The 12,309-nt window shown below is 47.5% G+C and overlaps 2 protein-coding genes across 11 annotated transcripts in view; one reads left to right on the plus strand and one right to left on the minus strand.

The window, feature by feature from the left end:
• Positions 1–4,025: 4,025 nt before the first annotated feature.
• On the minus strand, positions 4,026–9,805 carry Anapc13 (anaphase promoting complex subunit 13). Of its 3 annotated transcripts, none has more exons than XM_075964860.1 (3): positions 9,712–9,805; positions 5,911–6,036; positions 4,026–4,226 (listed from the first exon to the last, which is right to left on the minus strand). In XM_075964860.1, the coding sequence occupies exons 2-3, from the start codon at positions 6,007–6,009 to the stop codon at positions 4,101–4,103; spliced, it is 225 nt and encodes a 74-aa protein (XP_075820975.1). In that variant the 5' UTR covers positions 6,010–6,036; positions 9,712–9,805; the 3' UTR covers positions 4,026–4,100. The 3 variants fall into 3 exon arrangements, with proteins under 3 accessions (XP_075820975.1, XP_075820976.1, XP_075820977.1); XM_075964861.1 differs by lacking the exon at positions 9,712–9,805 and adding an exon at positions 9,619–9,708; XM_075964862.1 differs by lacking the exon at positions 9,712–9,805 and adding an exon at positions 9,510–9,598.
• Positions 9,665–12,309, plus strand: part of Cep63 (centrosomal protein 63) — a 79,388-nt gene continuing 76,743 nt past the window's right edge. For 3 of the 8 annotated variants that reach the window (XM_075964856.1, XM_075964855.1, XM_075964853.1), the window contains exon 1: positions 10,001–10,130. The gene's annotated coding sequence lies outside the window, so the exon portion shown is untranslated. Of the gene's footprint in view, positions 9,796–9,913; positions 10,131–12,309 lie in introns of those variants that run through there. The other 5 variants (XM_075964850.1, XM_075964852.1, XM_075964849.1 and 2 more) reach the window with 4 other exon arrangements.

Consider the following 12,309-nt stretch of genomic DNA (forward strand, 5'->3'; position numbering starts at 1 on the left):
AGAGCTATCCCAAGCTTCTCTACTTCCACCTTCACCTTGCTGGTCCAAGGCACCAGAATCTCTTTCAGTGTAAAGTTCTTTTGTTTTTGTACTTCCTGCATATGAAATCCATATATTGGGGTGACTTATATTAAAAAAAATCAACAAAAACCAAAATTGGGTGATGATGTCCCACATCTTTAATCCCAGCATTTGGTGAGTTTGAGACCAGCCTGGTCTGCAGAGCTAGTTCCAGAACAGCAAGGGTTGTACAGAGAAACCCTGTCTCGAAAAAGCAAAATAAAACAAAATGATCCTAGCTCTGATTAAACCTTTCAGTGACTCAGGAAAATACTGAGAAGCCTCTTGCCCACCCAGGTCCCTTGCTCGTACACTAGTTCCACTTAGAGGCTTTGGACAGTTTTCTCTCTATAGGCAATAGTCACCTCTCACGTGTCCCCGTCCACTTGGCTCGTGCATCATGTGTTCGTGCACAAACTCGAGGGGGGTATAAGAAATGTCACATTTTCATTAAAGCAAATGAAATCTATTTGAGTCTACTTTGCTGTGCCTCAGCAATACCCCTTTCCCTACTTTCTTTCACCCATTCTCTAGCCACTGAGTGTAGGCTGCCGTAGGTACCCAGCTCATGTTCTCTGGAGTGCTGTGTTTATACTGTCTCCCAGGGATGGCTGGAAGCTAGCAACTGACAATTCACTAGATTCATAGCAGTACCTATGCCCCCAAAGTGAGACTCTGAGCGAAAGCATTTCTCTCTCTCTTTCTCTTTTGGATTTTCAAGACAGGGATTCTCTGTAGCTTTGGAACCTGTCCTCGAACTAGCTCTTGTTGGCCTTGAACTCAGAGATCCGCCTCCTGAGTTCTGGGATTAAAGGTGTGCACCACCATCACGGGCCACGAAAGCATTTCTTGCTTGGCTCTCTCCGGTCTGCCCCACTTCTTCGAGGCTTCTGGAAGCCTCTTGATTCATCACACTTGCACAGGAAACCTCACCATAGGCTCTGCTTCTAGGGACCCAAACTCAGTCACATCCTTTATCCTTTCTAGATATGTCCGATTTGAATCTATAGTTTCTACAGCTATTAGTTTAATATTTATTCATCCCAAGTATCCCTAAGTAAACAAAGATCCCATGGAAACGGACCTCTTTTCATTCATCTCACTACGTAGCCCTGGGACTTGCTAGGTAGACCTGATTTGCTTCACACTCACATAGATCCACCGCCTAGCACTAAGTATAGAGACTAGGTCGCTTCTTTCTCTTAGTGAGACTGAGGAGAGCCAGAGAGCTACCACTGTGGTGTGCCGCATATACCCGGGAACTTAATGTCGGAATCATGCTTCTTGGTGGCAGCAAGCCCAGGTGGACCCTGAAATTTGGGTGAGAAGATATGATGGTGGGGGCATATTCAGCCAGTTAGGATGAAAGCCAGGGCAGGAGCATACAGTTTTCTTAAGATGATATGCAAGCGTCAGGTCCATCCTGGGAGTCAAAGTCTAGGTGTAGAGCTCCAGATGACTAATGGTTTTATTTTTATTTATTTTTTTTAAATTTATTATGCATACAGTACTTTCAGCACTCTGCCTGCAGGCATGCCTGTAGGCCAGAAGAGGGCACCATGTGGTTGCTGGGAATTGAACTCTGGGACCTTTGGAAGAGCAGGCAGTGCTCTTAACCGCTGAGCCCGACTAATGGTTTTATCTAGTTATAGTTTGCTAGAAAGCCTTGCAGGGAACAGCAGCGAGGGTGCAGCCATGGTGGCTATGACTCAAGATGACTCCAGCAGTGTCAATCTGAACCCAGGCATACAATGGAGAAGTTGGCAGACACCGAGGGTCACAGAGCCTCTTAACCTCTCTAGCAATAGACACTTTCTCCTCTGGGTGTTCGGGAAAGAAAGCCACCCTACAGCCCCAGCTTGCCTTCTCTTGTTTAGTCCTCTCAAATTCCAAAGCCAGAGTTAACAGTCTCTGACTGGTCCTGTTTAGGTCACTTAATTGGACACAATGAATCACAATTCTGTTTTTATCAGGTCAAGCTGGACAATCAGGACATTCCTGGGCATGGAGTCCCTACTTAGATGAGAGCCAAAAGCCAATCAGACAAATCAAAAGGGGTCTTTTTTTTTTTTAAAATATTTATTTGTTATGTATACAATATTCTGTCTGTGTGTATGTCTGCAGGCTAGAAGAGGGCACCAGACCTCATTACAGATGGTTGTGAGCCACCATGTGGTTGCCAGGAATTGAACTCAGGACCTTTGGAAGAGCAGGCAATGCTCTTAACCACTGAGCCATCTCTCCAGCCCCAAAAGGGGTCTTATCGAGATTATATCCCATTTCAGTCAAAATCAAGGCAATACTTCAATTTTACTGGTGCTCCAATATTCCCAAGAAAGGCTCCGAAAGGAACTCAGACAAATAGCCATCTAAGGTCCTATTAGCATCCCAAAGCATATGCTGACTTCCAGTCTCCCTTGTAGCACAAGTGCCTGTGGCTCTTCCCACCCTGCCCCTACCCTAAACTTCAGCTCACAGGCATCTCATTCTTTAGAACCCTAGTATTTGGCCTATGCTTCTCTTTTGCCTCTCTCTCTCTGTTGTCTACTTTTCTTCCTCTCTCGCTTTCCTCTCTCTCTTCTCACAATCAATTACAGCGTTCAGACCATGATCAGGTTAATATTTCTCTCTCTACCCTGAACTCTTCCAGGTGCCTCTGGCTCTTCTCTCCCTCACATATACAGTAAAAATCTTCCCTTCAACCATACCTTGGAACGGTCATGCCCTCAGTTTACATGCCTGATGTTGAAATCCTTAGTTTATACACTGGATTTTATTTATTTTTTTTCAAGGTGATTCTCTTCTACTAGGTTGTCTCTAGTTATAGAAGGGGTGTATGGTGCTGTGGTCTCACTTCTGATGATGACTCGCAGGCAGGGCAGGTGAGTCTGCATGCCTGTGGGGCACAGGGAAGTTGCTGCAACCAACTTTCCAGGGGACGTCGTATTGTTTCCTCTGAAACCACAAAGCCACAGGCTGGCGAGGGGTGAACAGAGATAAGTCTGGTGGTGAAATATGCATGAGTGTTTTGGCAAGCCACGGATTCTTTTTGAGAATAAGATTTATTTTTATGTGTCTGAGCACCTTGTCTACGTGTGCATATGCACCTCACATGTGCAGCCCTCAGAGGCCAGAAGAGGGGAAGGGAACCCCGGGAACTGCGGTCACAGACAGGTGTGAGCTAATATGTGGACACCAGGGACTGAACCCAGGTCCTCTGCAAGAGCATCAAGTGCTCTTAACTACCTGAGCCTCTCCAGCCTCTCTCCAGTACTGGCTTCTGGATCCAAAGCATTTTCTATTTGCAGGGGCTCTGAGATATGAGATGCCATTACTATTCTGAATAAAAGGAGTACTCCATCAAATAGAGACCCTTCCGGTGTCCCAATGGTAACAACCACAGACAGGGAGCAAAGGGAACTAACAGCTAACTGGGATTACAAACACACACCACTGGGCAACCAAACCCAGTGTTTACTGGAGTTCTAGGGATCAAACTTAGGTGCTGACTAAACCATCCCCTAGCTCCTCAGAGGTAACTTTTTAGTCTGTCCTTTTAGGGAAGGTCTGAAAATAGCCTGGGAACCTTAGGAATGCCAGTCATCAGTGAGTGGGTATCTGCTTGAGGCACACACACCTACAGGTTACCTCCACTCAGAATGCTTCTCAGGCGTGGACATACAGGTCTGAGATTCCCTTCACGTCTGGCTTCCTCTTTGCCTTTCCCACTTGTATCTTCAACTGTCTGTGCCGGAGGACACATGGCAGTAGCTGGGAAGTGTTAGGCGTTGACAGCAGCCGCACTGGAGCTAAAGGCAGATGTTTAATGGACTGTGTTCAAGCGCTAGCAAGTGCAGGACTAACTGCAGGATTCGAGGACCACAGTCTGCATGCCTGAGAAGTCTCAGCTTCTCATTCAGAACATTTCACACTGTGTTTTGTTCCTAAAACATCAAGTGGGTGTATGTTTTTGAGAGTTGATTTATTACTCAAAGATCTACATATTTTTGAAAACTCTACCAAGAGAAAGAAACCCAGTGTCAGTTTCCGGCAGGTGGGACATTCTCGTGGAGACACTGCAAAGCCAGGTCCGTCCACTTCATCTCCTGCTCTTTCACAGACTCTGTGGTGCCACCGTTGTCCTGCTCAGGCTCTGGAAGCTCACTCTGAAAGGGAAGGACACCCACGGCAACCATCAGGAAATTTCTTTCTGTTTAGTTTAGGGATGGGTCTCACGCAGCCCAGGCTGACCTCAGACTCACTAAGTCACCTTCTGTGCGGCTTCTGCGCTGGTAGGGACTGAGCTCAGGGGCCTCGCGCATGCTTCAAAGCATCTCACCACCACGCCACACTCTCAGCCAATCACCTTGAACTCTATCCTATCTCCCTTTGCCTCTCAGGAGCTGCAATTACAGGTGTGGACCCGGGGTTGAATACTTACTTCTGAAAACACAAGAGCGCTAGGAACTAAAGCCCGTGAGGTCCTAAGAACAGCCTCCATAACCGATATGCAGTCTAAAGAGTCAAAATAAACTGATGTATGGAAAACACCAGAGGTTCTGTTCAGCGTGGCTCGCTTCCCCTTTCAGAATGGAATATGTGACTCTGGTTTTCTTACAAAAGGCAGTGTGGCAGAAGGGCCGAGGGCAGGGACTGGAGGAGTCCCAAGCTGCCATTCATTCATTCGCTGGCTTATTTGGATGAGATAATTCAAACTCATGGGGCCTTTGTTTCCCATCTCACAAATGGAAGAAAAAAATTAGCTTTTTTCACATCTCAGGCTTTGGTAAGATAGAATGAGGACATTTAGATCCAGTGCTTGGCACTGCGTTGGGTGTCCGGTGCTCTACGACACTCACTAGGATGAGTGGCTGAAAACACTGACAACAGCCAATGCTGAACCTTTCTGGAAATGCAGTAAAGGCAAATCAGATTTGCTGGAATGTGTTGTTAAATACAGCAAATGTACCAACAACAATGCTGCACTCCAAATGCTTATGTGACAATATGGGCTGGGTAAGGGACACTGACAATGTAACAGATGAGACTTCCCCCTAGTGGAAAAACACAGGAAAGACTAACTCACATCCCACAGGACCACACTAGACAGAATCTGGTATCATTCCCTGATACACGTGAACCTATTTCTGCTGAATCTGTGCTTGGCCCCAGGGTTCACCGATACCGTGTATTTCTGTGCAATCACCTGAAGTTACACTTTGTATTGACAAACTGCTGCTTAATATTCAGTTAGGCTTTCCCACGGAATTCTTATTTACTATTTTTTAGGTAGTTTTCTCCTTAAAATTATGTTCAACATATAGTAAATGATATTTATCTACAATATGTACAAATGTATTTGAATCGGGACCAGTAAGATGGCTCAGTGGGTCAAGGCATTTGCTGCTAAGGCTGATGACCTGAGTTCTACATGTGTGTCATAGCACACAGGTGCACACACATGCAAGAAAAACCCAAATGTGTTTGCATCACTTGCATCGATTTTACAAACGTAAAATACCTCTGTGGTGATGCACTGAACTCGGGAAGTGAGGACACACATGCTCCTCGCTCCTCTGTGGTGATGCACTGAACTCATGCTTGGCTCACCTTGGCTTTGGGTGACACAACATCACTCTGAGAATATGGGTACCAGCTCTGGAATGACCCCTAACTAAGGTGGTTACACCAGATGGTTCTGAGCCACGAAGAGATGAACTAGCTGTTTTCCAGAGGCTTCTAGATTTAGAAGATGCCACAGCACGGGTTTCTGGGCCCTGGCATCTCACCTTCCAGCAGCATCCACAAGGCCTCACCACATTACACCTCTGACTCATTGTCCCGACCTACCAGTGGGATCGCGACATCCTCGTATGGCAGCTTGTCTTCCCGCCAAGCGTCATCAATCAAATCCAAGATCCTGCCATCTCGCTGCACCTCGCTGTCCATTTTCCTGCAGCTTTGGTCTCGTCAGTTCTGTAAGCCAAAGAGGTCATAATGAGGATACAGTATAATCCAGGACCAGGATTCCCCACATTTTAAAGCTTGAAATTGGTTTTGTTGTGGTTTGTTTTGTTTCTTAATACCATCCCAGGAATGGCCCATCTTACATGGGTCATGTGACAATATAAAAGACCACAGCTCTTTCCTCACTTCACTGACAGATTCTTGATTGTGTATAGAGACGGTCTAGTTGACAGACAAGTTCCTAGCGTAACAGAGAGCAACACATTTCTGAAAACAGCCCTGAAAGGCACTGCAGCTAAATGTAGCCTTCTTTACAATCATACAATCTTTCCCTGTTTGTTATGTCTTTGTTGAGTCTCATCTCTTGCTCCTTAAGCCCTTCCCCATTATTTGGCACAAATCTCCACCTGCCTTGGCTCAAACCTTGGCATTCTTGAGACACGGAAGCTATGGGAACATGCAGGGTGACACTGAGCTGGAACGTGTGAAGTGACTAGCCATAGACCAACTGCTAACCCTTAACGCAGGAACAATACGGGCGTGCCAAGGAAACACTTCCTTTCTTAAACAGCGTCCAGACTGAGCTCTGAAAGCAGTATCCATGATCAACAGTGGCGGCTCCAGGTTGTGTGTCCCTCTGGGCTTCCACTTCATACAGGGCTTCTCTGTAGCCATAACTGTCCTGGAACTAACTCTGTAGACCAGGCTGGCCTCGAACTCACAGAGATCCACCTGCCTCTCCCTCCTGAGTCCTGGGATTAAATGTGTGCACCACCACCCAACGGGCCCTCCTCCTCTTTTTTTGAGACGGAGTTTCAAACTCTCTCCCTAGCCAAAATCAGCCTAAGCTCCTAATTCCCCCGCCTCTACCAATGGGATGATAGGCATGTGCCACCGAGGTACTGGGAATTGAACCCAGGGTTCTGTATATACTAGGTAAGGTCCGTACCAAATGACCTACATCCCCAGCTGAGGGGGGGTCCTGCAGGTGTCCAGGCAGGGAAGTAAACTGTGAGGAAGCGAGAATGAAAACAGGGTTCAGATTGACTTTGTCAACTTGGATCACACTTGGGGAGTCTGATGTCAGGTGGTTTATTTCAAACACATTTAAACACAGTATAATTTGGAAAAAGTTACCTGGTGCAATACAATCCCCAGTGCACAAGGAAGCATAATCACAACAAAACTTGACTCAGGGTACATGCTATTTCTTCCAAGAAGATGGGTTCTAGAGATAGGCACCTGTACTTGCTTAAGGGCCTAAGGAAGGGTCTGGTCAGGTCTCGGTCTCAGTCAAACAGATAGCACAGAGGCCATTTGGACTATTAGCCACCTCTGGTCTTGGCTGTGGACGTTTGGGGGAGTCTCTGGTTATACACTATTGTAAGGGTTATTTAGACTATTTCTCCAGTCCTGGTTGTGCGAGCTTGATATAGCTTGGCCCAACAGATTATCACAAATCACCAGGCTATTAGTCACTTCCAATTCCCAGCTTTCTGGATGGAAGAAGAGGTTTTCCACTTTTTCCCATTGGAAAGACAATCCTGTATGCTGAACATTTCCTAGTCTTCCTGGAGATCTGTGGGTGCAAGGACCTTCATGTTGTGCTCCCAACACCCAACCCTCTTCCTCTGGAAAAAAAATTACATTTCTTTGTGTATGTACATGTGGAAGTAAAAGGACATCTTGGGGTAAATGGTTCTCTTCCTCCACCAGGTGGGTCCAGAGGTAGAACTCAGTTGCCAGGTTTCGCTGGCCTTTATGCCACTGAGTCACATTGCTGGCCCTCCGCAGGGCCTGGCCCCAGTGCTCCCTGACCATAGGCCACTCCTAATTTTTCTCCTGAAACAGTGGCAATCTAATTCACAAGACTGGTCATCATGGAGTACTTCTGGGTTTCCAGCTTCCAAGTTTGTTCCTTTCCACAAATATACCCCACTGTACTCCCTGCAAAAAGTGGCAACCCACAGAAGGCCACCACCACCAGTGTAAGAAACAATGTAAGAAACAACCTTTGGCATTGCAGTTTAACTCTGCCATACAAGTATGCACTTGGCTCCAACGGTATTTGAGGCAAGTGAGCACTATCTGGTTTTGGGGGGGGAATGGTTTTTTACTTTCAACACTGACAAAGAAGGGGCCTGGGAGACAATTCAGTGGGTGAAGTGCTTGCTCTGCAAAAATACCCAAATTCAGATCCTGGCACCCACATAATAAGCCTGGCACAGTGACACACACTTGTCATCCCAGAGCTGGGAGGCAGAGACAGGAGGATCTCTGGGAGATAGCCAGGCCAGGCAGTCTAGCTGAATTGGAAAGCTCCAGATTTAGTGAAAGATTCAAGGTGGAAGTTTTAGAGGATGACACTGCTGCTGACCTCCGGCCTCTACACTCACCCCCCCACTCCACCACCATCAGCTCCTCCTGCCACCTAGGAACCAGGTGACGGCTTAGCGTTTATCCTTAGATTTCACTGCATCTAGCCAGTGCTCACTGAAGCTAGCTGAAGGATTCCCACCTGCAGTAGTGTATAACTAATCCTTCCTGTCAGTTCTAGTTACAAGTCCAGAATTCCCCAAGTTTTCCTACTTTCCTATCACTCCTTTCTTCTTGGGGCTGTACCGTGGGCTACACTTCACACTTGCTCTGTTGATCTGACCAGGTCTATATAGATTGCACCCTTTTCTTCAGCGGTCTGACTCCTCCAGCTTTAGGAGGCTTTCTGTCCTCGAAGGCTTGCTGCTGTCCTTAACTAATCTATGAAACGAATCAGGTCAGCTTTGGACTGATGGGTAGGACACTTCTGTTTCAGTGGTAACGTGTAAACGCTGTACCAATGACTCCCAATCTTTCTACAGATTGGCCTCAATATTTTGTAACATGTCCCTCTTCTACAGGCTCGCAATCTGGCGTGCTTTTCATCCACCTCCTGCACTTCTTCACCAGTAATGCTTGGCCGTCCTTCCAAGACAACACGATGAGTGATCTTTGGGTGATGCAGTCGGGTACTCCCCTTTACATGAACAAAGAAGCAAGCACAGACAATGCCCAGGCAACCCCCACTGCGCCGAACTCTTACCGCACATCCTAACTTCTCCGGGTTTCTTAAACATATTTTTACATATGTACCCTTCTCTTTCTAGCGCCCACCCCCACACCCGATAATACAAAACTCTCATCTCTGAGGTTGTCTCCTTTAGACTCAGGCTGAACGCAAGTTCTAAGAGCCTATCTCTTCACCAGTCCCCTAGATCTCTGGGCACAAAACGTGATAGCAGGGGAGCTTGCCACAACTGTCAAGATATCTCTTTTCAGATATTAGACGCGTAATATACATTTTCAAAATCTACAGCTTTGTAGATGTATTTCTAAGCTAAAAGCACGGCGCCGGCACTAAAACTGGCCCTCGCAGGCCACCATCCTGTATCACTGGACGCAAAGCCGCCCACCGCCGCCGCTTCCGGCCCAAAGGCTGGAGATACCATATGCGTTAGTGCATAGGGGAGGTGGAGCGTCGCCGTGCCGGGTCCCTTCCACTCCGCGCGGCGTGCAATAAGGAAGTGGCTCTGAAGGTCGGTCGGGAGCACCTGCCTGTGTGTCTGGAAGCACCGGACGCCCGAAGCCTAGGGCACACGCTTGGTCACCCTCCAAAACCCCGGCCGCTGGCGCGAAAAGCACCCTTACCCGCAGCGCGCGAAACGGCTCTCTCCCGGCCCCGCCCCTCCGCCTGGTCACGTGACGCGCGGCACGCTCGTACCCCGTACGCGGGTGAGTCCATTCGCGGCCTTGGGAAGGGGGCGGGACGAGAGTCCATTTGTTGTGACGCGAGCGCGCCCCCCAGGAACGGCGCGCCGGCCCGGCGGGGGCGCGCTCTGTAACCGCCTGCGTGCCCCACAGCCGGGCGAGCCGCGGCTGGTTGTGGTGCGGACGCGGCCCTGGCCACCGTGGTGCCGCCAACCTCCAGGCCGCATGGCCCGCGGCCGCTGCCCGTCGCCGGCCGCCGCCTGCAGCCAGGCCCGCTGCCGTCCACCCGCGGCCGCCCGGGCGCAGGACCCCTGGGTTGCTCCGACTCCTCCTTTTGCAGCTCCGTGCTGACCGGCCAGGTGCTGCGGCCTCTGCGGGCGGCTGTCGCCGCAGGCGTAGGACCTGCCCCCCGGGGGAGGCAGTAGTGAAGGAGTGTGTGTGTGTTGGGGGGGGGGGTGGGCGGAGCGGACTGGTAATGTTAGTAGTAGGAGAGGTGGGGAAGTATGGCGGGACCCCTGATGCAGGGGAATTGCAGATGGCCTCCTGCCTTCAAGTCAAGCATCGGAAACAATATTGGGAGAGTGAAATGAAAGCTTTGAAAGGGCAGTTCCATAAGGCTGTAATCACGGCGACACTTGACAGTAGTCTGGATTACAAATAGGGCTTTTGTCCTTTACAAAACCGTGGAGTCAGAGCGTTGTCTGCAGTGTGGACTGTATACTTACTTGTCCAAAGTACACCTTCACCTCCAGCGCCTGCTCTCCCTCTAAGACAGGGTTTTATTATGAAGCCTGAACTGTACACATCTTTAATCCCAGCACTCAGTTGCAGAGGCAGGTAGGTCTCTGTGAGTTCGAGGCCAACCTTATCTATAAAGCGAGTTCCAGGACAGCCGGAGCTGTTACATGTTACACAGAGAAACCCTGGCTCAGAAAAACAGGAACAACAAAAAATCTGGCTGGCTAGGAACTCAGTTCGTATAAGGCAGGCTGGCCTCTGCCTCCTGGGTTAAGGATCTGCATCACCTCGCTTGACTTTCTAAGTTCTCTTGAGGTCTTAATTTATTTTAAATTAATAAATTTTAAAATTTATTTAGTAAAACAGGGTAGGTGCTCAGTTTCTCAAATACCTCCATTTAGTTTTAATTTTGTATTTATATTTTGTATGTAAGCAAGGGTCAATGAATATAAATTATCTTTAGCTATTTATACTTGCTCTTTTTTTTTTAACTTCGTTTTTTTGAGACAAAGTTTCTCTGTATAATAGCCCTAGCTGTCCTGAACCTGCTTTGTAGACCAGAACCTTGAACTCACAGAGATCCTCTGTCGCTGCTTCCCAGTGCTTGGGATTAAAGGCGTGCGCTAACACGTCCGGCTACACTTACTCTTAAAGTCTGTAGCTTAATGTATGCTAAAACAAAATTTCTTATATGGAATGTAACACCATCTTTAGGTTAATTTTTGTCCCATGTACCTTGTCTTTTAGTGATCGGTATAGTAAAGGAGACTGTGAAACTAAAATGGGTCAGAGATTTACAAACTCAGACACACAGCCATTTAAGATGTGTGTACACTGAAGTTTTAACAACAATACAGATATTGTTAGTTATGCCAATGCTGCTTCCTCCAGTGGAGCTGTAGAGGACTGTTACTGTTACTTAGCCTTTCTGCCCTCAAGTACTGTGTAGGAAGGAGCTGACGGTGACAGCATTTATCCACATTGTCATAGCGAAGATGCTCCCCACCCCCTGGCTGTCATAGTGAAGGTGCTTCCCATGCCAAGGGCTAGATTTACTTTTACAAAACCACAGTACTATTTTTATATCAGTACAAATTTGTGCAAAATACACAACGTCAGTGTCCAGAGGGATCAGGTTTCTCCTGCTACTCCATATGTGCTTGCAATACCTTGTTTGGACCAAAATTCTGCAGAGAACTGTCTGCTGTACCTGGTTGCTAGGCGTTTATCTCCTCTAACCAACAACAGTTTCTTATCTCCCTTTTCTCTTTATTTAAAATTTAGCTGTTTGTATGTATATTTGAATGTGCCTCTCCTTCCTCTGTAACCTCTCCTCCACTCACTAAGTCTTGAATTACACTGTCCAGTCATCATGTGGTAGTCTTCAGATAGCCATGCTGTTTTAAATGAAATAAAAGTGGTTCCCCAGTTGCATTAGCTGCATTAATCCAGCAGTCATAGGTTGCCTAGTGGCTACTGTTTGAGTAATACAGATACAAATGTTTCCATAATTACAGAAAATTCTGTTGAAATACAGTGGTCAAAATGTTAGATTCAGCCTTGCTTTTTTGGATGAGAGATACAAGAAAAATGCCATAGGTATAGGTTTTTATTTTGGTTTTTGTTTTTTTTTTTTTTTTTTTGGTTTTTCGAGACAGGGTTTCTCTGTGGTTTTGGAGCCTGTCCTGGAACTAGCTCTTGTAGACCAGGCTGGTCTCGAACTCACAAAGATCCGCCTGCCTCTGCCTCCCAAGTGCTGGGATTAAAGGCGTGTGCCACCACCGCCTGGCTTAGGTATAG

Source organism: Microtus pennsylvanicus, chromosome 3, assembly GCF_037038515.1.
Source record: "Microtus pennsylvanicus isolate mMicPen1 chromosome 3, mMicPen1.hap1, whole genome shotgun sequence".
NCBI classification, from domain to species: domain Eukaryota; kingdom Metazoa; phylum Chordata; class Mammalia; order Rodentia; family Cricetidae; genus Microtus; species Microtus pennsylvanicus.

Excerpts from the sequence above, each read along its gene's own strand:
- Anapc13 (XM_075964860.1), bottom strand. The coding sequence starts at position 6,009 with ATGGACAGCGAGGTGCAGCGAGATGGCAGGATCTTGGATTTGATTGAT. Across the intron at positions 4,227-5,910 it reads AGGATGTCGCGATCCCACTG|AGTGAGCTTCCAGAGCCTGA; the intron begins GTAGGTCGGGAC and ends CTTCCCTTTCAG.